The sequence below is a fragment of the Kogia breviceps genome, chromosome 16 (assembly GCF_026419965.1).
Source record: "Kogia breviceps isolate mKogBre1 chromosome 16, mKogBre1 haplotype 1, whole genome shotgun sequence".
NCBI lineage: Eukaryota > Metazoa > Chordata > Mammalia > Artiodactyla > Physeteridae > Kogia > Kogia breviceps.
In genome coordinates, this window is record NC_081325.1 from 20,073,157 (window position 1) to 20,096,060 (window position 22,904).

At 36.7% G+C, this 22,904-nt stretch overlaps 1 protein-coding gene across 1 annotated transcript in view; it reads left to right on the forward strand.

Moving 5' to 3' along the window:
* Positions 1-22,904, forward strand: part of SUCLA2 (succinate-CoA ligase ADP-forming subunit beta) — a 47,441-nt gene that overhangs the window by 18,225 nt on the left and 6,312 nt on the right. The window contains exons 5-9 of the mRNA XM_059042272.2: positions 8,089-8,217; positions 10,885-11,023; positions 17,741-17,902; positions 17,997-18,139; positions 22,737-22,857. Of these exons, the coding sequence (XP_058898255.1) occupies positions 8,089-8,217; positions 10,885-11,023; positions 17,741-17,902; positions 17,997-18,139; positions 22,737-22,857 (694 nt within the window). The remainder of the gene's footprint in view (positions 1-8,088; positions 8,218-10,884; positions 11,024-17,740; positions 17,903-17,996; positions 18,140-22,736; positions 22,858-22,904) is intronic.

The window sequence follows — 22,904 nt, forward strand, 5'->3', positions numbered from 1 at the left end:
CCTATTAAACAACAAAAAATAAGTCGGCTATTTAAAAAGAAAAGCCCATTTTGATTGAATTAAAGTCATATGCTTAGGACTTAACTGATCTTTTTTTTTTAATATGTGGGCTTAAAAAAAAAACCTATTTATTTATTTATTTTTGGCTGTGTTAGGTCATGGTTGCTGTGTTCAGGCTTTCTCTAGTTGCAGTGAGCGGGAGCTACTCTTTGTTCCTGTGTGTGGGCTTCTCATTGCTGTGGCTTCTCTTGTTGCAGAGCACAGGCTCTAGGTGCACAGGCTTCAGTAGTTATGGTACGCGAGCTCAGTAGTTGTGGCGCATGGGCTTAGTTGCTCTGCAGCATGTGGGATCTTCCCAGACCAGGGCTTGAACCTGTGTCCCCTGCATTGGCAGGTGGATTCTTAACAACTGCACCACCAGGGAAGTCCAGGACTTAACTGATCTTTAAAAATTGCTTTTGTTGCTTATCTGCTTTCAGGATATGAATCATAAACTCTACTGGTATTCTTTGTATGTATTGCATCAGGAAACCTGGGCAGATATGTACCATGGGGTTGACGTGCCCCCCAAAAATCAATTTAATTTCCTATTCTGTGTTTTGGTACTTTTTAAAAATCAGATTTCTTAACATTTGCCCAGTGCCTGTTGGGAACTTCTGTGCTGAGACAAATTTGATTTAACAAATCACATTTGCTGCTTTATTTTCCTAGTAAAACATAGCAATCTGCTGTAAATGAATGGTATGTTTAACTGTGTCAGTTTTTTACTTTGCTTGGATTAAATATAAAATGTGCTGCGAGAATTCCAAATTTTATTTTCCATACTTTTCTTAAAAAGAGATATTTATTTTAAGTGGCCTCTTTGTCATATGATTTTAAATTCAAATCCATTTTAAGGCAAAACCTTTTGCAAGACCAACAAGAAAAGAGGAATTTAGGTTAAGAAGGTGAAAATAGCATTATTAATTTATTTGAAATTACAGTTCTTTGCTAGAACTTAAATTGTTCTGAAAGCTTATTACTAAAGTTTAAAAGTTAAAACCAAATCATTTAAACAGAAGCACCAATTCATTCAGCAGTCATGATAATATGCAAAACTACAGTCATTGTTTTAACTGATCTCTATTTTATTTACCTATATAAGCTTTCTTCTGACTAATCGGCTATAAATTTTGGGGTTTCTTTCTAGTTGGTCAGGGAATTAGTACAAAGAGAATTTGTTCACTTTCTTTTATATATTTATTATTTCATTTGTATTCTTTTTAGACTTTTCTCTAACTTATAGCGAACTCTTGGAGATCTAATCGTTACTTTAGTGAGAAACTTTTTTCCCCCTGTAGTGCTGCCTTTTATGTGGCTCTTCACTTCTCTTATAAGTAGATATGAAAAGGACAGTAAAACTAGAATAAAATGTTCAAATACTTTAAAAGTTTGTTGAGTCTACCTTTTCAGTTGAATAAAATTGTATTTGGGGGTTATCTGTAGATTAATTTACTTACATTATATTTCAATAGCATGACAGATTCATTTATCTGTATTTTACTTTAATAGCATGACAGTAGTTTATAGATTCTTCTTAAATCTGAGTTTTTTCCTCTCTTTAGATCTCTGTAAAAGCTTATAATTTTGAATTGCCTTTCTAGGGAGGAAAGGAAGAATACCTTTTCATTTGAAGTTTATAAAGAAAGTAAAAATCAGACTTTAATTTCAAACATTTCCCTTGACTTAAGCTTGCCATTATTCTCTTCTTTAGTCTCAGAAACGCACAATGAATTCTTCTATTAAATTTTTTTTGTGTTTGTTGCAGTGAGTTCTGTCACCAAATAACCAGAATTGAGCCAGACTTCACAGGTTAAGGGCACAGTCCTCCACATGACTGCCCTCACTTCAGACATCAGCCTCAAGTTTGGGGGTCCCCAGGTCATCCTCACTTCTGACAAGCTGGCAGCAAGTTTGGGAATTCTTAGTACCCCTCAGGTTTCATAATTTGCTAGAATGACTCACAGAACTTAGGAAAATACTACACTTGTAATTACAGTTTTACTATTGCCAAAGGATACAAATCAGAACCAGCAAAATGGACAGATGATGCATAGGGCAAGGTGTGGGCGAGTCCCAAGCATAAAGTTTCCATTTGCTTCAGGGATGTGTCACCCTCCTGACGTATTGATATGTGACAATACACAGAATATTGGCAACCACAAAAGCTCACTGAGTTTCTAGTCGAGTTGTTTTTATTTTTTAAATTGTGGTCAAAACATAGAATATGAAATTTACTATCTTTAACAGCTTTTATGTGTACAGTACAATAATGTTAACTTTGTGCATATTGCTATACAACAGGTCAAGGACATTTTCCATCTTTGAAACTGAAACTCCATATCCATTGAAAAACACCTTCCCCTTTATCCCTTCCTCCAACTCCTGGCAACCACCATTCTTTCTGTTTTTAAGATTTTGACTATTTTAGATACCTCATATTAGTGGAATCATGCAGTATGTGTCTTTTTGCAATTGGTTTATTTTGCTTAACATAATTTCCTCAAGGTTCATCTATGTTGTAGCATATGTCAAGATTTCCTTACTTTTAAAGGCTGAATAATATTCCATTGTATGTATGTACATTATTTTCTTTATCTTTTATCTGTTGGTGGACATCCAGGTTTCTTCTGCCTCTTGGCTATTATGAATAATGTTGCAGTTAACATGGGCATGGAAGTATCTATTTGAGGTTCTGTTTTCAGTTTTTTTGGATATATACCCAGAAGTGGGATTGCTGGATCGTATTTTGAAGTTTTTGAGGAACCTCCATACTGTTCTCTACAGTGAGTCCACTATTTTACATTTCTACCAACAGGGTACAAGAGTTCCATTTTCTCCACTTTCTCACAAACACTATTATTATTATTATTGACAGAAATTATCCTAATGGGTATGAGGTAATATTGTGGTTTTGATTTGCATTTCCCCAATGATTAATAATATTGTGTACCCTTTCACATGCTTATTGGCCATTTGTATGTTGTTATGGAATGAATGTTTATGTCTTCCCCAAAATTCATATATTGAAGCCCTAGCTGCCAATGTCATGGAACTGTGTAACTGGAAGAGTTTCGAGGTGCATGTTAGAAAAAGCTGAGATTGCCATGAAAGGACTTTTAAAGTTGATTCTGGTGAGGACTCAGAAAGAAAAGAGTAGAGATACAGAGAAAGCTTCCATCTTCCTAGAGATTATATAAATAATCATGAACAGAATGTTGGTAGACGTACAGATGGTAAAGACCATTCTGGTGAGGTCTCAGAAATGAAGAACATGTCTTTGGATGATGCAAAAAAGATGATCCTTGTTGTAAAGTGGCAAAGAATTTGACTGAATTGTATTCATGTTCCAGTGTTTTGTGGAAGGTAGAACTTGGGAGTGATGATATTAAATATTTAGCTGAGGAGATTTTTTAAACAAATTTATTTATTAATTTTTAAATTTTTGGCTGCTTTCGATCTTCGTTGCCGTGCATGGGCTTTCTCTAGTTGCGGCGAGCGGGGGCTACTCTTCATTGAGGTGCACAGGCTTCTCATCTAAGTGCGCAGGCTTCAGTAGTTGTGGTGTGCAGGTTCAGTAGTTGTGGCTCTAGAGTGCGGGCTTAGTTGCTCTGTGTCACGTGGGATCTTCCTGGACCAGGGCTTGAACCCATATCCCCTGCATTGGCAGGTGGATTCTTAACCACTGCGCCACAAGGGAAGTCCCATCTGAAGAGATTTCTAAGCAAAGTATTGAAGGGGTGGCTTCATTTCTCCTTACTGCTTATAGTAAAATTTGAGAAGAGAGGGATGAATTGAAGAAGGAATTGTTAAGCAAAAAGGAATCAGAACTTAAACGTTTGGAAAATTCTCAGCCTGCCTATGTTGCAAAAAACTAGAAAGATTTTCGGAAGATAATTATGAAGGGTGTGGCTGAAGAACCATTTGATAAGGAGATTAGTATGGGTGTGAACCATGAATTGTGAGAAATAAATGTCTGTTGTTCAAGCCACCCAGTCTGGTATTTTGTTATAGCATCCTAAGCTAGGACATGTATTTCCTTTGGAGAAATGTCTATTCAGGTCTTTTGCCGATTTTTAAATTGGGTTGTTTGGTTTTCTGATTGAGTTGTAGTTCTTTATATGTTCTGAATATTAATCTCTCACTTACAGTTTGCATATATTTTCTCCCACTCTCTAGTTACCTTTTTGTTGATTGTTTCTTCTGCTGTGTAGAAGTTTTTAAGTTTGATGTAGTCCCATTTGTATATTTTGCTTTTGTTGCCTGTGATTTTCTCTTATTCAAGAAATTATTGCCAAATCCAATGTCATGAAGCTTTTCCCCTGTGTTTTCTAGGAGTTTTACAGTTTCAGGTCTTACATTTAGGTCTTTCATCCATTTTGAGATAATTTTTGTATATGGATCAGGTAAGGGGCTAACTTCATTATTATGCATATGGTATCTAGTTTCTCTAATACCATTTGTTGAAGAGCCTATCTTTTCCCCATTGTGTAGCCTTGGTACCTTTGTTGAAGACCATTTGACCATATATGAGGATTTATTTCTGGGTTCTCTATTCTGTTCCATTGAGGTCTGTCTTTATGTCAGAACTGTACTGTTTTGATTATAGCTTTGTAATATGTTTTGAAATCAGGAAGTAAGAGGCCTCCAGCTTTGTTTTTCTTTCTCAAGATATTTTGGTTATTCAGGGTCCTATGAGATTCCCTGTGAATTTTAGGATTTTTTTCCCCTACTTTTGCAGAAAATGGACAGTGGAAAAAAGATTGTATTGGGGAAAAAATACCATTAGAATTTCAATAGGGATTGCAATGAATCTGTAGATTGCTTTGGGTAGTATTGGACATTCTAATAATATTAAGCCTTCCAATCCATGAACACAGAATGTTAACTTATTTGTGTCTTCTTCAGTTTCATTCAGTATTGTTTTGTAGTCTTTAGTGTACAAGTCTTTTGTCTCCTTGGTTAAGTTTATTCCTAAGTATTTTATTCTTTTTTACTCTATTATGTCAATAAATGGGATCATTGTCTTAATTTCCTTTTTGGATTGTTCATTGTCAGTGTATAGAGATGCAAGACATATTTGTGTGTTGATTTTGTGCTATAACTTTGCTGAACTCATTTATTCTTAGCCAGTTTTTTGGGGGATTCTTGAGAGTTTTGTATATGCATGATCATATCATCTGTGAACAGAGGTAATTTTACTTCTTCCTTTCCTATTTGGGTGCTTTCTGTTTCTTTCTCTTGTCTGGTTTCTCCAGCTAGGACTTCCAATACTATATTGGATAAAATGGTGAGAATGGGCATCCTTGCCTTTTTCCTAATCTTAGAAAGCAAGCTTTTAGTTGTTCACCATTGAATATGATGTTGGTTATAGGCTTTTCATCTGTGGCCTTTATTATGTTGATGTAGTTCTTCTCTTCCTAGTTTGTTGAGAGTTTTTATGAAAGAGTGTTGAATTGTTTCAGATGCTTTTTCTGCAGCAATTAAGATGGTTGTGTGGTTTTTGACTTTGATTCTATTAATGTGGTGTGGTACACTGATTGACTTTCCTATGTTGAACCATCCTTGCATTCCAGGAATAAACCCCCTTTGATCATGATATATAATCCTTTTAATGTGTTGTTGAATTTGATAGGCTAGTATTTTGTTAAGAGTTTTTGCATCAGTATTCATCAGGGATATTGGTCAGTAGATTTCCTGTAGTATCTTTGTCTGATGTTGTAACAGGGTAATGCTAGCCTCATAGAATGAGTTTCGCAGTGTTCCCTCCTCTTCCGTTTTCTTGTTTTTTGGAATAGTTTGAGAAAGATTGGTGGAATTCTTCAGTGAAGCCATCTAGTCCTCGGCTTTTCTTTGTTGGGAGGTTTTTGATTACTCATTCAATCTCCTTATTATAGGTCTGTTCCGAATTTTAATTTCTTCATGGCTCAGTCTTGGTAGATTGTGTGTTTCTAGGAATTTATTTCTTCTAGGTTACCCAATTTGTTGGTGTTTGATTGTTCATAGTAGTCTTCTATGGTCCTTTTCAGTTCTGTGGCATCAGTTGTCATGTCTCCTCTTTCACTACTGATTTTTGTTATTTGAATCTTTTCTTTTTTTCTTAGTCTAGCTAATGGTTAGTCAATTTTGTTGATCTTTTTAACAAACCAACTCTTAGTTTTGCTAATTTTTTTCTGTTTTTTAAAAAATTTTATATTTTATATGTTTCTGCTTTAATCTTTATTATTTTCTTCCTTTTGCTAACATTGGGTTCAGTTTGTTCTTCTTTTTCTACTTCCTTGAGTTGTTAAAAAGAAAGCCATGAGTTGGGTGCTTTCCTCCAACTTTGGTGAGCTGTGTTGGCTTCTGTCTATAGTATTACAAGTTCTCTGGTGCTGTCACAAGCTGCTGAGCTTTCTTTTGTTCTCAATGCTTCTCCTCCACAAGACATTCAGAGTTTGCAGTGGGGGTGTGCAGGGGTTATGAAGTAGGAATGATTGACTGAATCATTGCCCACTGAGTTAAACTTAATCTCCAGGCCTCCTTCTCTCTTGGAAGTGTAGGCTGATACCATGTGGCTCAAAGCTCCAACCTTCTAATCACATCATTACTCTTTCTGACCTGGTCAGTGCCCACCTGAGTCATCTCCTTTGTATTATCTAGGGGTCCGTTGTGAGTCACCTCATTGACATAAACTCTCAGATGTAGGGGAGGGTTTAGAAGTTGCCTCCCATGCACTGGAGACAAAGGCCAGCCAAATTCTTTATTACACATGTATATTGAAATCTAGTCAGGCAGTATAAAATTTAAAAGGTACAAAGATGTACAGGGAAATACAAATCTTCCACCCATCCTTGTTCCTCAACCACCCAGTTTTTCTCCTGGAAGGCTGATACTTAAATCTTTTTTTGCCTAAATAAGAGTTAACCCTCTTTAAAAAATAATAAATTCCACCGCCCCCACCTCCCCCACCCTGGTCCCTTTGGCTATTGCCATATTTTGAGGATTTGATGGACTGTATTGTTCTCCAAACAGTAATGAATATATTATTTCTTTACATTATACCTTGAAATGAATTTGTTACTGAAACACTTAGGTGCTGAGACAGAAAAGTGAAATTAGTCTTTTGAGGGTTTTTTTTTTTTTTCTGGATTAAGGATAATCACTGTAGAAATTTTTTTTGGAAAATAGTGACACATAAAATAACAAAAGTTTTATCATTTAATGTTTTATTTCTTATCTTTTTTCTGCTTGTGTGAATAGTGGAAGGGTGCATATTTAAACACATTTTATGTTAATAAAAAACACAGTTGAGAGTAAAATCTAAGGTTTTGTATCATTTTTTCCTAGATTACACTGCTGAGATCATTTTCCTTTCCAGATGCATTAAATAATCTTTAGTAGCATGGTTTTACCATTTCCTTGTTTTTGCATGTTAAGATTATTTCTGGTTTTGTGCATAAATTAGCAAATCTAGTAGATAATTTTACTTTGTTTTTTCTTGATTGATTTTAGAAGACTTAAAAGTTAACTTAATTGTTTGGTATTTATCATCTTACCTTCTTATATTGCTCATGATAATAGCCAGAGCTATTCTTTCAAGGTAGGAAGCTTTCTTTTTTACTGACTTCCAGTAGGGCTAGAGCTTATAAAATCAGGGTCTTTTGTTCATTAGGCTTTCCCTATTAAATATCAGTAAACTGTTTTATAATTTTTTAATGTTCTTTAATACTTTAATGTCCCTTCAGTTCTTATAAAAAATGCATAGGTTATATTTCACATATGTATATATTTATATTAAGTTGTTTGGTATACATTTGTATCTATTTTTAATCTTTTTCCCTCACAGGTGTGCCATTGTCTTCCTCTTCCTTTTCACTTCTTTTCCATTATTTCAATTGAACACTTAGGGGGGCATTGTGCAGGAGATGCAAGGATAAATTCTCAAGGGAATTTAAAAATAGTGGGGAGTGATGTATAAGTCTGATAATGTACACAAATAGATTTTAAGATTTTATTGACGGTTCCAAAATAAAATCTAGATATTTTGGCTGTTTCCCCTCCTGCTAGGGTCCTGTATTGATAGGAAGTTCTCAAGGTGGTGTCAACATTGAAGATGTTGCTGCTGAGACTCCTGAGGCCATAGTTAAAGAACCTATTGATATTGTAGAAGGCATCAGAAAGGAACAAGCTGTTCGGGTATGTTGTACTCCGAAACATTTCTAGCTTTTGATTGGATAATTACAACTCTGAAAGAGAATTAAGTCTGTGTAAGTGAAGTGATTGACAAAACTTCTTAAAAATTTTTTTTGAGTGTCAAGGCATGTTAATATGTAGTTTGAAATTGCAACTTTTTAGAAGTATCTAAAGCGTTTTTCTTCATATACTCCATAAATATTTTACTATGTATCTTTAAAAGATAAGAATTCTTTTAAAATAGCCACTATACCATTGCCATCCCTAGTAAAACTAACAATAACTTCTTAATATCTTCACTTACCCAGTCATTCAAATTCCCTAATTATCTCAATTTTTTTTTTGTTTTACAGTTTGAGTTGGGATCCACATAAGTTCTTTCATTGTGGTTGGTTAATAGGTCTCATAGATCTTCTTCTAGTTTATAGGTTTCCTTTCCCTCACTTTCTTCATCCATTTTCTTTCATTTTGTTGAAGCACCTGGGTTAATTATACTTTATCGTTTCTCATAGTCTGGATTTTACATCCCCATGGTGGCATTTAACATGTCCTATCCCCCCTTTATTTCCTGTAAGTTGTATGGAATGGTAGGGACACTGTCTCATATATCCCTACGATAGATCAGTGATTTTATTTTTGGGGGGTTTTATGGACGTTTTTAACAATCTGTTTAAAGCTGTGGACTTTCTCTCAGTGTATGCACATATTCAGTAAATTTTGCCTACAGTTTCACTAGTTTTCTGTACCATCCTTCTTGTGTGCCTCTTCCTCCTATTTCGATTCCCACCCCACCAAAGAAAACCCCCAAAAACAAAAACTTAACCATGAAGTTTAGTATTATGACCTGTAAGAGTTGCTTGTTAATGTTTGTAATACTGCTATTAAATTGTTTAGTTTATATATTAAAAATAGTGACCCATCTTAAAAAGAAGTTTGAATATTAAAGTTTGAATGAAATTAACATCTCTTATTAGGAAACTGTCAAAACAAGCTTATGGTATTGAAGTACAGTAGAGCAGGAATTTTGACTGATAAAATGATTTCCTTGCTAAAGCGTGAAGCAAGTCATTTAGGCAATTGAATGGTATAAATGTTTAAAGGGGACAGAGATTTGATTCATTAGGTAGTTATGTGAGAGTGATGACTGGAGACTTAAATTTAAATCAGAAAGAAAACACTTAATTTACAAGAATACTTGAAGGAATAATCTACAAAGATTGTACCTTTTTGAGTGATGGATGAACAGAAATAGTTCCCAGCACAGTGCTAGACAAACTAATGTCATACTGGGCTGATCAGAATTCTTTTGCAATTTTCAGATGTTTACATTTAAAACAGTAGATTGTAACCTAGTGAAAATCTTTCTAAATGAAATGGTACTTTATTTCTCATTATTCTTTTTTTGAAATGTTTTAACCCAAAATTACATTTCTTAGTTTGATCATCCACTTTATTTTCATTTGATTATTTGCATTTGTCTTCTTGCAAGAATCACATTCACTTTCAAAGAATTTAATATTTTCTGTTATTGAAAGTCAGATGTATTGTAGCCTTAGATAGCAATTGGAAGAGAGGAGAAAACTACTCCATAGGTTTCCTGAGCAGTTGCAACAGTTAGGATAAAAAAAGAGACATGTGGCTTCTATACCAGTGGTTCAGAATTGCTTATAGAACTTTAAAATATTATGGGTTTTTGGTCCACTATAGAACTTGTGAACCACAGCTTCTGGTTTGAGACCTTGGTGTATGTATAGTGGATAAGGATCTGCCTGCCAATGCAGGGGATACAGTTTTGATCCCTGGCCTGGGAAGATCCCACATGCTGCAGAGCATCTAAGCCCATGCACCACAACTACTGAAGCCCGCGCGCGTAGAGCCTGTTCTCCGCAACAAGAGAAGCCACCACAATGAGAAGCCCGTGCACCGCAACAAAGAGTAGCCCTTGCTCCCCACAACTAGAGAAAGCCCATGTGCAGCAACGGAGACCCAACGCAGCCAAAAATGAATGAATGAATGAATGAATGAATGAATGAATGAAAATAAGCTCTTCAGGTATATTTAGGGAGGAATCTCTGCTCAAGACTGTAAACTCTTCTACTAGATTAGAAGCTTAAGTACCTGTATATCTTTTGAATCTAGCATATATTAGGTGTTCAGTAGATTTTTGAATGAATGGGATAATACTTGTTTGACTGGATGTGTCTTCATTGCTTGGTAGACACTCTTCATAAATTACCTAAAAGGTAAAATAGGGTGAGTTAATATTTTGGCCATTGTTTTTAGATCATTTGGATTATCAGTCTACCTTTTATATGTAGTTTTAATAAAATATAAGCCTCTTTTTTCAGTTTAGGTTGGCCATAAGGCTTAGTGGTAGTATGGAGGCTATGGAATAACACAGGAACAGGAATTGAGGCAAATGACAAGTCATTTGACATCTCTGAATCTCTTTGTAAAATGGGCATACTACCTGCTTTGTGAGGATTTTGAATAAAAACTTTTGTTTAACCATTTAGTGATAGTAGATGTTATTTCAGTGATTAATGTTTGACCATAAATGAGTCATGCTTATTATTTAAATGATAAATTACAAGGTTTTTTATTTGTAATAATTTAATGTTGACTGGATATATACAGCATTCCTATAATAAAGAGACAAATTGCTTTCAGCTTGCACAGAAAATGGGATTTCCAGCCAATATTGTGGATTCTGCAGCAGAAAACATGATCAAGCTTTACAACCTTTTTCTGAAATATGATGCAACCATGGTAGAAATAAATCCAATGGTAGAGGATTCAGACGGAGCTGGTAAAGTATCTTCTTTTATCAAACATTGATTGTCTGTTTATCCACTTATCATATTCTTCACTGAGGAAGTTGAACTCATAAGGAAGTGAACTCATTTCTATGTAGAATCTTACTTTATTTTATTTTGTTGTTATTATTTTTTTTGTGGTACACGGGCCTCTCACTGTTGTGGCTTCTCCCATTGTGGAGCACAGGCTCCGGACGTGCAGGCTCAGCGGCCATGGCTCATGGGCCTAGCCACTCCGCAGCATGTGGGATCTTCCCAGACTGGGGCACGAACCCGTATCTCCTTCATCGGCAGGCAGACTCTCAACCACTGCACCACCAGGGAAGCCCAGAAGCTTATTTTATAATGAAAAGAGTGAATGTGAACAAATATTAAAGAGACCCTTTAAAACAAACACCTTAAATATATATTTATATACACACAGAGGGGTTAAAGCTGCACTGTGTGGCAGCTACCAGTCACATGTGGCAGTTAAAATTTTTTTTTTTTTTTTTTTTTTAGTGGTACATGGGCCTCTCACTGTTGTGGCCTTTCCCATGGCGGAGCACAGGCTCCAGACGCACAAGCTCCAGAAGCACAGGCTTATGGGCCCAGCCGCTCCGCGGCATGTGGGATCTTCCCGGACCGGGGCATGAACCCGTGTCCCCTGCATCGGCAGGCAGATTCTCAACCACTGCGCCACCAGGGAAGCCCAGTGGCAGTTAAAATTAATTGAAATGATATAAGATTAAAGTATTTCTCAGTTGCACTAGTTACATTTCAAGTGCTCTGTAGCCCCATGTATTGGACAGCTCTGTATTGGACAGCACACATAAAGAACAATTTCATCATTGCAAAAAGTTCTTTTGGGCAGTGATGGATTAGAGTATCCGCTACGGTAGTGAATAAACAGTTGTAGTTTTGGAGAATTAGCCATTTTAGTTTCCCCAGGTTTCAAACTTTAGAGACACCATGATTGTTATTGTACAAAGTGTGTATTCTGATACTAGAGTCCTTTAATATTAGGGAAGTAAGATTAGCTTGTCACTTTGACAGCTTTTCTTTTACATATGTTTAAAAGGTAAATCAGGTTTTGAATTATCATGCCTTCCATGTATAGTTTTTCTAAAAATATACGTTGCTTTATTGTAGCCTAAATTTTTCTTGATATTTTACATTAATTGCTTCTGTTGCTGTAATTTGTTTGATTTTTTTTAAAGTCTCTTTGGACATTTCTAATCTTCTTAAGCATTTGTAGATCTCTTTCACTTTTATATTTCTAATTAGTTATATTCGTTATTATAGAAGTCAATTTTTAGCTGGTCATTTATATGGTTATATAAAGAAAAAATGAGTAAATTTTCTTGTGATTGTAGAGGTAGTTTATAAAACTAAAAATAATTAAATTTTTTTAAAGAGTGAGGGCTGACGCACATTTTAAAAATGAAATGTCCAGTGAAGGAGTATTATCTGTATGAAACCAGTATTTTTTTTTTTAAGGGAGGCAGTTCTTTCCTGTTTATTCTTTTAGATTGGCATTACTTAACCCTTTGTGGGTCAAGGACAAATTTTAAGAAATGCAGTGAAAATTGCATGAAAGCGAGTAACCCTCACCAGGGAGTCTGCACCAGTGTTCCCACGTGTGCATGTGCATATGCACTGTTTTTCATGCAGTTTAGGGGTTCTCAAACTCCTTGAAGCCTTTGGTCCTGCATTTGGTACTTGGCTGTCAAATTACTAACTCCTATTGCTAGGCAACCTTTAGAATCCTTTTGTCAGGTTTCAAAATCGATCATACTGGAATTTTATTGGAATTGTATTCATCCTATAAATTGTTGGGGAAGAATTAACATCTTCCTAGTAATCAGTTTTTCCAACTAGAAATACCTTATTTTTCCATTTATGTAAGTCTTGATTTATATTTTTTAAATAAGACTTATTTTCTTTGGGTAGGTATTATATTTCTTTTTAGATTTATTTGTAGAAATATATTTTTGTTGCTATTTTGAATGGGATCTTTTCTGCCATTGTATTTTCTTACTATACAGAGACTGGTGATTTTGTTCTTCATTTGAAGATTTTAATTCTATTGTTGTATTTGTTTTCCTTAGTCTTTGAAAAATATCTCTACTCAGTTTCAGCTTGTCTCCCAGGTTTTGGTTTATTTTCAGTTTCTTCTTTCATAGTACATAGTTTTGAATTTTGACCATACAGAAGAGACATTCTAAGTATACTTTGGTTTCCTATAGTAAAGTTTATTTTTTTAAAAAATATTTTCCCTCTATTTAACAAAAACATAGCAAATACTATATGCTAGGCACTATTGTAAGAACTTTTCAGATATGGACCCCTATAGTTCATTAAATGTTTATAGCGGTTCTGTGAGGTAGATACTATTACTATCCTTATTTTATAGGTTAGGAAACTGAGTTACCAAGAGGTTAAGTGACTTGCCCCAGGACACATAGCTAGTGGTAGAACTGGGCGGTGAATCTAAACAGTCAACTGCAGAATTTGTTCTCTTACATATGACACAGTTGTATGACAGGGATATTTTGGGTAGAGAGTAGTATATCAACATTATTGGAGTAGGAAGAGATTAGTGATAAGGTATATCTTTTAGGTTAGGAAGATATAGCAGTAGTCCAAGCAGGAGGTAACAAAGGCAGTGGGAATGGAAAGGAGAAGGCTTTATTTTACAGATGAGTTCAAGCCCAGGCTTTATTTTACAGATGAGTCCAAGCTCAGGCTCAGATCTACATTTCTCACAGTACTTTCTTTATATATTTTGAATGGAGGCTTTAGACCAATGCAGACTATGTAGTTATAAACATATGGAGATTGATATGTTTTATTTATAAGGTTCATATTGAGTTTCAAAAGTAATATTTTTTAAAAATAGAAAATATAGATATTTGTCTCCTTTTGGTACTAAGTTACCATATGACAAGATAGAATATACATTTGGGGAAATTATCATAGTACTCCTTAAAATAGTAGTTTAAGGATATTTTGAATGACTAAATTTGGAATTATTTCCTTTGTGCACAGTTTTTTGGAGCATATATGCTGCATAGAATGAAGTATACCTCTTAATTTGTACCAGTTTAATTGTTTGAATAATTGTAAGAAGAAAGCTTATAGACTCTAGACTTATTTTCCTAGGAATGCTCTGAAAACATAGGGTAGTATAAAATATATATATATATATATATATATATTTGAATACAGTTGCTTAAATAGCTTATCATACCATTGCCATCATTGGGGTTTCTGAGAGATCTTCCAGTGATTACTGATCTTCCCTGACAGAGTTCTAATTAAAATGGATCCAACAACTAAATTACATAATTAGACAATAAATCTATTCAAATATGAGGCTTTAACAGGGCAGTCCTTTCAGGGATAGACTATGCCTTGGGAATAGCTGTTGGAAATGGTTGCTCGCTGTGGGAAGCTTACATCCAAGAGGAAGAAGGATTGAGCAGAATTATGCATGCCTAGTTTTATAATATCTAGATTAACTAGACATAATTTGCATCCTTTCCTCTGGGAAGAAATAAGTAAGGAGACAGAGACAGATCTTATACTAAGTGAATTCTTTGAATATGAAAGGAAGCATCAGGAGTAGGGAAGATTTGATCCCGCCTCCTCTCTCCCAAACATTCCATTGTATTTTCTTTACCCACTGAGCTCAACCGTCAAGCCTGTGATCTATCAGGGTGGATGTGGAGCTCTTGAGGGAGGAGAGGTTAGCTGTCTGTTTGGGTAATCTTGTTCTGACTTTGAGGCTGCCTTTCCAATCCCAGACATTGTTCCTTTGGCTATTATGGGAGGATCTATAGGTAGTTTGGATTTTTACCCCCAGAAATTTCTAACATGGGTCAAAATAGTACACCAGTATCAGCTTTAAGAAAGTGTTATGCTCAATTCTGAAAATTTATTCTTTTCTGTTTCTGACACCACATTATGTTCAGTCAGGTTGTCTATTGGAATGTCAAAAGTTCATCAGTGAGATTAGATTATGGCATTAAAATACTCTGGAATACTCTAATAGTAAATTACATAAAGACACAGCTGGATTTAAAGTCCAAATGTGATAAAAGTCCAGAGGACCTAGAGAACTGAAGTCCCAAGTCACATTCTCTTATCTGAGTTAGAAGTTCAAAGAAATTAATGTTCTTTCTAATTTCATAAATATTTTGATTGAATGAGAGGTTATGAATTCTAGATAGTTTTAAAATTCTTTTAGCCATGGCAGTTTGGACTGTCTGTCATAGGAATGGGTAGAGTTTCTTTGTGATCTCAGAAGTTATATTGTTTGAATTTCAGATCTCTCATGTGCCTGAATTCTAAAAGTGTACAAAAGGTTAATAATATATATGTTTATCACAGCTTTGACCCTCAATTACCAAATTTGGAGGAACACCCCCCCCTCCAAAACTCAAGCCATTCCCACTGCCAGGGACAGTGATCTCAGGCACAATAATGTTCTCAGAACCATGTACTTCGTTTTATCAAGGGTCATGGCAGAGACTCAGTGAAAGCTGAATGAAAGAGAATGGACTGATATTAGTCTTCCCAGGATGCCAGTTTCTTGATTATCTTACCTATGGACCTGAAATCAGTTGGGAGAAATCTCCAAGTAAGGAATTAATTTTGGCCTGGTGCATTTGTGACTTCTGGGGGAAAAAACCCAAAATGTACATTTCTTAAAACTTTTTCCTCTTTTGAACACTATGAATTGAGTATGGTCTCTGTTTACTGATATTACACATACCCTTGCTGTTAGCAGAGTTGCAGTGGCTGGTTCTACTGACTGTTGCAGAGCTCGGGTCTAGGAAATATGCTTCCTAGGTATTTCACCTCAAGTATGTTTTTATTGGAGAATCACCATCACCTGAGTGAACCTGTCTTTATCTTCTTGAGTCTATATACTTTAGAGGCCTACTAAGGATTAATGCCTTTACTATGTGTTCCTCATTGTTTTTTGAATGGCATGTTAATTTTATTAATTTAATAGATACACGGTTGACTCTTGAACAACACGAATTTGAACCATGAGGGTCCACTTATAAGCAGATTTTTTTTTCAATAAGTATGTACTACAGTACTACATAATCCGTGGTTGGTTGAATCTTCAGATGCAAAACTGCAGGTATGGAGGGCCAACTGTAAAGTTATATGCAGATTTTTTTGCTAACATATCTTGAGCACTTTTTGCATTTACTAAAGCATTCTTCTAAAACACTTATTTTAATATTTGTAAAATCTGTCATATATAGATACGCCACAATTTATAACTATAAATTTATAAATGATTATCAAACTACAAGGGATCTGAAGGATCACAATCCAAGAAACATACATATTATCATTCACCAGTGATTTCAGATATTGTACTTTTTATTTCCAAATTTTCAATATGGTTCCTTTCATAGTTTTATTTTCTGCTGAGATTACTTACATGGTGCTTTATTATGACCATATTTTCCCTTAAATCATTAAACATGTTTAAAATAGCTATTTCACAGTCCCTCTGATACTTTAAAATTTGAGTCATTTTGAGTTTGGTTTCTTTTGACTGCTTTGTCTCTTTACTGTTGGGTACATTTTCCTGTTTCTTCACAGATCTAGTAATTTCTAGTTGTATACTAGACATTTTGGGAGACTGAATTCTGTCATCTTCCTCTGAAAGAATGTTGGTTTCTGTTGTTAATAGTTAATTTGGCTGACTCTAAACTTTGTCTCTTGTTTTGTGCAACAGCTGAAACTGCTTAGTTCTTTTAGCCTCTATCTGTTCAGGAATAAGGAGAAAGTTGTAGTTACATTGGAGCAAGGAAGGGATAGAATATATATTGAAAGATAAAGTCAGAGAATTAACCTTCTTAAGGGCCATTTTGGTAGAGTGCTGGAGATAAAAGCCTGATTAGAGTGGATTTAAGAGAGAATGGCAGCAGAAAAACTTGGTACAGGGAGTTTTTTAAGCAGGACTTAGCAGATGTAGTCTCAGTTACTGCTATTTCTCTACTTGTTCTTCTCCTTCTTCCTTTACCCTTTCTTTCTTCTTTCTTCTTCATAACCTGGTTAAAAATATAAAACCCTTTGTAGGCTTACAGGCCATAAAAAAACCAACACAGGCTGAATCTGGCCCATAGGCCATAGTTTGCTGACCCCAGGTTTAAAGAGACAACTCTTTCTGTGAGTTATGCTGTATAGAAAGAGGAGAGTAAAGGGGTGGGGGGAGGTAGGGAGTAAAGAGTTTTTTCTTTCTTTTTATTGAGGTGGGGGAAAGAACAGCATTTTTACAGGTCAGTTTGATTTAGCCAATAGAGAAGTGGGGTGGGGTAGAATTTACAGTGCAGGAAAGACAGAATTAGTGGAACAATCACCTTGAGTTGAGACCCTGGGCCCAAGCAAAGGAGTTAGCTAGGAGCATGGACAGTTAATTCTTGGTAATTAAAAAGAAAATTAAATGCTTTTGAGGGGGTTTGTTTTCCCCTTCTTTATCAGTTGCTTAAGATAGGTGTAGAACCAGTAACTTTGATGGGGCAGTTTTAATTCTCACATATTCTTTTTCAAAAAACAGTTTGAATTAATTATGAACATAAATTGAAATACTTTCAGTAAGTAACAAAATGTTTTTCTTCTGAAGTCAAAAACATTTGATTACTGTATAGTTTATTGTGTCTATCTTGAAATTAACATCACTTTCTTTTTTTCCTTCAAAGTGCTGTGTATGGATGCAAAGATCAATTTTGATTCTAATTCAGCTTATCGCCAGAAGAAAATCTTTGACCTACAAGACTGGACCCAGGAAGATGAAAGGGACAAAGATGCAGCTAAGGCAGATCTCAACTACATTGGCCTAGATGGAAATATAGGCTGTCTAGGTACCACCTGTTTTTATGTTAAGAGTTGGATTGGCTAAGCTTAATTTATTTTCTTTGTTTGTTGCTTATACAAATCATTTTCCCTTCTTGATAGTAAATGGTGCTGGTTTGGCAATGGCCACAATGGATATAATAAAGCTTCATGGAGGGACTCCAGCCAACTTTCTTGATGTTGGTGGTGGTGCCACAGTCCATCAAGTAACAGAAGCATTTAAACTTATCACTTCAGATAAAAAGGTAGGGGTAGAACTTATGTTTTAGAATTTGAATGGCGAGAAGTAACTTGATTAATTAGTAAATGTGGTCGTTATAATAGTTGAGCATTAAAATTCAAAAGTCCTCAATAGTTTGGAAAAATTTGCTGAAATCAATAAAATAAAAGTTAGCAGGAAAGAAAGATAAACTTTCCCATTGTGATTTAGAAAACAAGGTGAAGAAATACTGGATGGTATTAGATAATACTATAAATGGTAGTGATTTGGCATGAGAACCCATTACTAAAGAAAAAATTTTGGAGCTGTTAGTTGACCAAAAAAGCCAGAAATCTGGAAAGTCTGTAAAGCTAAAAAGAAAATAAAAATCATCTTTAATTTTATCCAGACATAGCTTTTGTTACTATTGATTTGATTTATTTTCTTTAAGACTTGTTAATGTTTATATATTTCACACATACACTCATACACATTGCATATGTATCGTTCTAGAAACAGCTTTATTAAGATATAATTCACCGGGCTTCCCTGGTGGCACAGTGGTTAAGAATCTGCCTGCCAATGCAGGGGACACGGGTTCGAGCCCTTATCCGGGAAGATCCCACATGCTGCGGAGCAACTCAGCCCGTGTGCCACAGCTACTGAGCCTGCGCTCTAGAGCCTGCACGCCACAACTACTGAGCCTGTGTGCCACAGCTACTGAAGCCTGCGTGCCTAGAGCCCATGCTCCGCAACAAGAGAAGCCACCGCAAGGAGAAGCCTGTGCACCACAAGGAAGAGTAGCCCCCTCTCACTGCAGCTAGAGAAAGCCTGCGTGCAACAATGAAGACCCAGTGCAGCCAAAAATAAGTGAATAAAATAAATAAAAATTAAAATAAACCAAAAATAACCCGGCTTCCAAAAATTAAAAAAAAGATATAATTCACATGCCATTTATTTCACCCATTCATATATATATCTTTCAGTACACACAGTTTGAGTCTTTTTTTGCTAACATCTCTTGAGCACGTTTTGTGTAAAGTATTATTCTAAAACACTCATTGTAATGTTTGCAGAATCTGTCATATATAGATATGCCATAATTTACAATTACGAATTTATAAATGATTATCAGAATACAAGAGATGTGAAGCATTGTGATACAAGAAACAGACATATTATCATTCATCAGATATCTTTTTAAGGAATATATCTACTGTGGGACCAATGTGGATTTTTTAAGGCTTATGGAAATAAGATAATGGCCTTCATGTAACTAGTCTTACTGAATTTAGACTGAGAATTTGTCATTGGTAGGGATCAAGATACCTTGAACTGTGTTGATAATTGAATGAGTTGGGCAAGGGGAAGGAAATGTTCAGAGACATGGGGTCCAGAGAGGGCCACTGTGTTCATGGATTGGTAAGATGCTTATGCATAAAGATATAGCATTACTGGGATGAATGATAAGAAGTAGTGTTGTCAAATTGAGACCCAAGTTGTGAAGATCCCTGCATCTATAGCTAAGGAGTTTTGAATTTAATACTTCTACCCCAGCACATTTACAAATACATATATCAACTCCTTACCTTTTTGTTATTTTATTTTATTTTATTTATTTATTTATTTTTGTGGTACACGGGCCTCTCACTGCTGTGGCCTCTCCCGTTGCGGAGCACAGGCTCTGGACGCGCAGGCTCAGTGGCCATGGCTCACAGGCCCAGCCGCTCCGCTGCACGCGGGATCCTCCCAGACCGGGGCACGAACCCGCGTCCCCTGCATTGGCAGGCGGACTCTCAACCATTGCACCACCAGGGAAGCCCTTGTTTTTTTATTTTTAAAAAAGAAGGTAATTATGCTAGTAAAGGGTGAAATGGAGAATAGGGAGACACTGGCAGGAGAGATCAATTTGGTTATTATACCTGCTTGTTCGGAGGGATGGAGAGGTCCATAACAAAGGCAGTAGTCAGTAAGAATAAAGCAATGAAACCTACACTGCTGAGATAGAATCCTTAAGTTCATTTTTTTTCTTTTTGGGCATGGCATGGTGAGGGATTGGTTAGGACTTCTGGCTGCAGAGAATCATTGGTTGGTGATATCTTTTGTGCTGTCAGAGGCAAAGTAAAGAAATTTGGTATTTTTGAATGAATGTGTTAAGTTTGCCCTGTGGTGATTATACCTGCTAGATAGTTGTAAAGATATTCTTCCTATAATGGTCAGATGTGTATTTGAGAGTCCTCAGTATGTTGAGAAAAGTTGAAGTGTTAGGTGTTGGTGATATGACTCATGCAAGTGATTTGAGGAAACCAAGAATGGAACCTGGCTCCTCCCACCCAGTGCTAAAGGTTTGAATAAGGAAGGAAGACCCAATAAAAGAGGGAGAGAACAAACTGACAAGAGATAGTTGCGGATCAGGAGAGAGTGGTGACATCAAAGGCCAGGGTGAAGAGTTCTGAGAAGTAAGGGAATGGGCACTAGTGTTACGTGCTGAAAGAGAGGAGAGGGGGGCAGAGGCCAGGCTGCAGTGAGTTGAGTTGTGATTGGGAATTGAGGGTGTGGAGTCATACAGGAGAGTTACTCTTTCGGCGGTGGAGTCTGGAGGAGGCACAGGAGGACGTAGTGCTCGCAGTTGAGTGGAGGTCGGCTTGAGAAGAGCTGTGCAGTATACGCGTGTTTGTGTAGAAGACCAAGAAGATGGGCTGTTGCTAGCTGGAGAAGAGATTTGAAGATAAAGAAGAGAGTGAATATAGCTAAAGGAGTGAAGACCTGGAGGAGACACAGTACAGGAATTAGTGATGAGGTTAGTTCTGGAGACGAGGTTACTCCTTAAGGTATTACTGGAAAAGGAAGATCATACGCTAGAAGTTAGCGAGTTTCAAGTGGGATAGGAGGCTCATGAAGAAAGTTGAAAGGTATGAGTCAGATTCCTAAGGTATGAGTCAAACTATTGCTGATGAATCATTATATTGCTCTTCAGGTTATGCTCATGTTTCACAGGTTTGGTGTTTGGTTTTGTTTTTTCCCACTCTTTTGCTTTTCTTGAAGTTGGAATGGATAAACTAATAGGCTGGAATCATGCATTGTTTAAATGGGGGTGGCAGGTAGACTGGGTATGAGAGAGGAGTGGCTGTGAGGAAGCTGAGTGTGCCCACGACAGTGTCCTTGATTTGCTCAGCTGTGGCTTCTAGGCTCTATAGTGAAGCACGCCAGATTGGGGGAGAGCTGATAGACTGGTTGATTAGGAAGGGGTTGAGGGACTAGAGGCTTTAAAAGATTGGATTTGATAGAGATGAAAGGCATTAAGTGAAAGGAGAGGAGGTTGAGCAAGAGTGGGATTTACACATTTGATATTCTAGAGACGTTCATTCTGGTCAGGTCAAGTATTTGTCTTTGGTAGTAATCAGTTGATATGGACTGGAGGTAAAAGTGACATGGTAGAGCTCCAGTCACTTAAGGCTCAAGTGCTAGATGATGCCTGTGGTGCATACTGTAGCTATCCCAAATGCGGTGGGAGGGGGTGAGATGGGAGGGTGCCAGAGTCCACTGTGAATTCTATTCCATTATGAAGTCTAGACCTTTATTTCTTGAAGTATAGAAATAATAGTGGTAAAGATAAGGAATGCTTAGTGTAACTCAGTGTGTCTTAGCTTTTCCTGTCATGGCATTCACAGAAAGTAACATTTCAGTGGGGCATGGGAGGTACATGGGGAAGGTGGCTTGTTGTCAGAGGCCACTGGCTCAAGGTGCCAGCCGTCCCAGAGCCAACCTTTTTGGCACCAGGGACCAGTTTCATGGAAGACAGTTCTTCCACGGACGGGGTGGGGGTGGGGGATGGTTCAGGCGGTAATGCGGGCGGTGGTGAGCGGCAGGTGAAGCTTCGCTTCTTCGCCCGCCGCTCACCCCCTGCTGTGCGGCGCGGTTCCTAAGAGGCCACGGACCGCTAGCGGTCCGTGGGGACCCCTGCTCTAAGGGGTGAGGGGAACAATATCTTGGTGTGTCTATAACCCATTTGTATCTCACTGGTTGAGAAGTTCTAGTGTAGCTGAATAAGCCTCTTTTTAAAAAACAAATAAGGTTTTTTTCTAAAGGATAGAAGAACAGCGATTCAGACTATCAGTGTGATAATGAAAGAATGCCAACCCAAATAGGCCCTGAGGTTTGGATGTGATGTGTAACCAGGAGTGGCCATACAGATGTTGAGTAATTTTGTGGGCCTGGTTTGTGTGAAAAGTTGGTAGAGCTGATGGGGAAAAATAAAGCGATGATAGTTAATGAGGACTAAATTGGAGATCTTGCATATGATGTTGTCTTACAACATGGTCTGGGTTAGTAATGTTGGTAATGGCTATGCTTAATAGGAAACAAGTAAATGGAATCAGGAGGTCTCGTTAATATGTGACAGGAGAGAAGAGATTGTGAGCCAGGTGTTGAAATTACCCAAGGAGGGGAAATAAGTTTTGCCTGGTGGTGGACTGCACAGACTTCAGTGATGAGAGCTGCATGCAGAGAGTATGGCTGTTTGGTCTGAAAATGTTTCCATGGAGTTAACTTTTATCATAAGGCACAGATACTAGTGCTTTCTTGGGAAGGAAGGAAAAACAGTCATTCCTTTAAAATTTTAATCTAAAACATTTTATTGGCAGGTACTGTCTATTCTGGTCAATATCTTCGGAGGAATCATGCGATGTGATGTTATTGCACAGGGTATAGTCATGGCAGTAAAGGATTTGGAAATTAAAATACCTATTGTGGTACGGTTACAAGGTAAGTGTAAAAGGATTTTGCAGTTGTTCTATGAACTCTAATTGCTT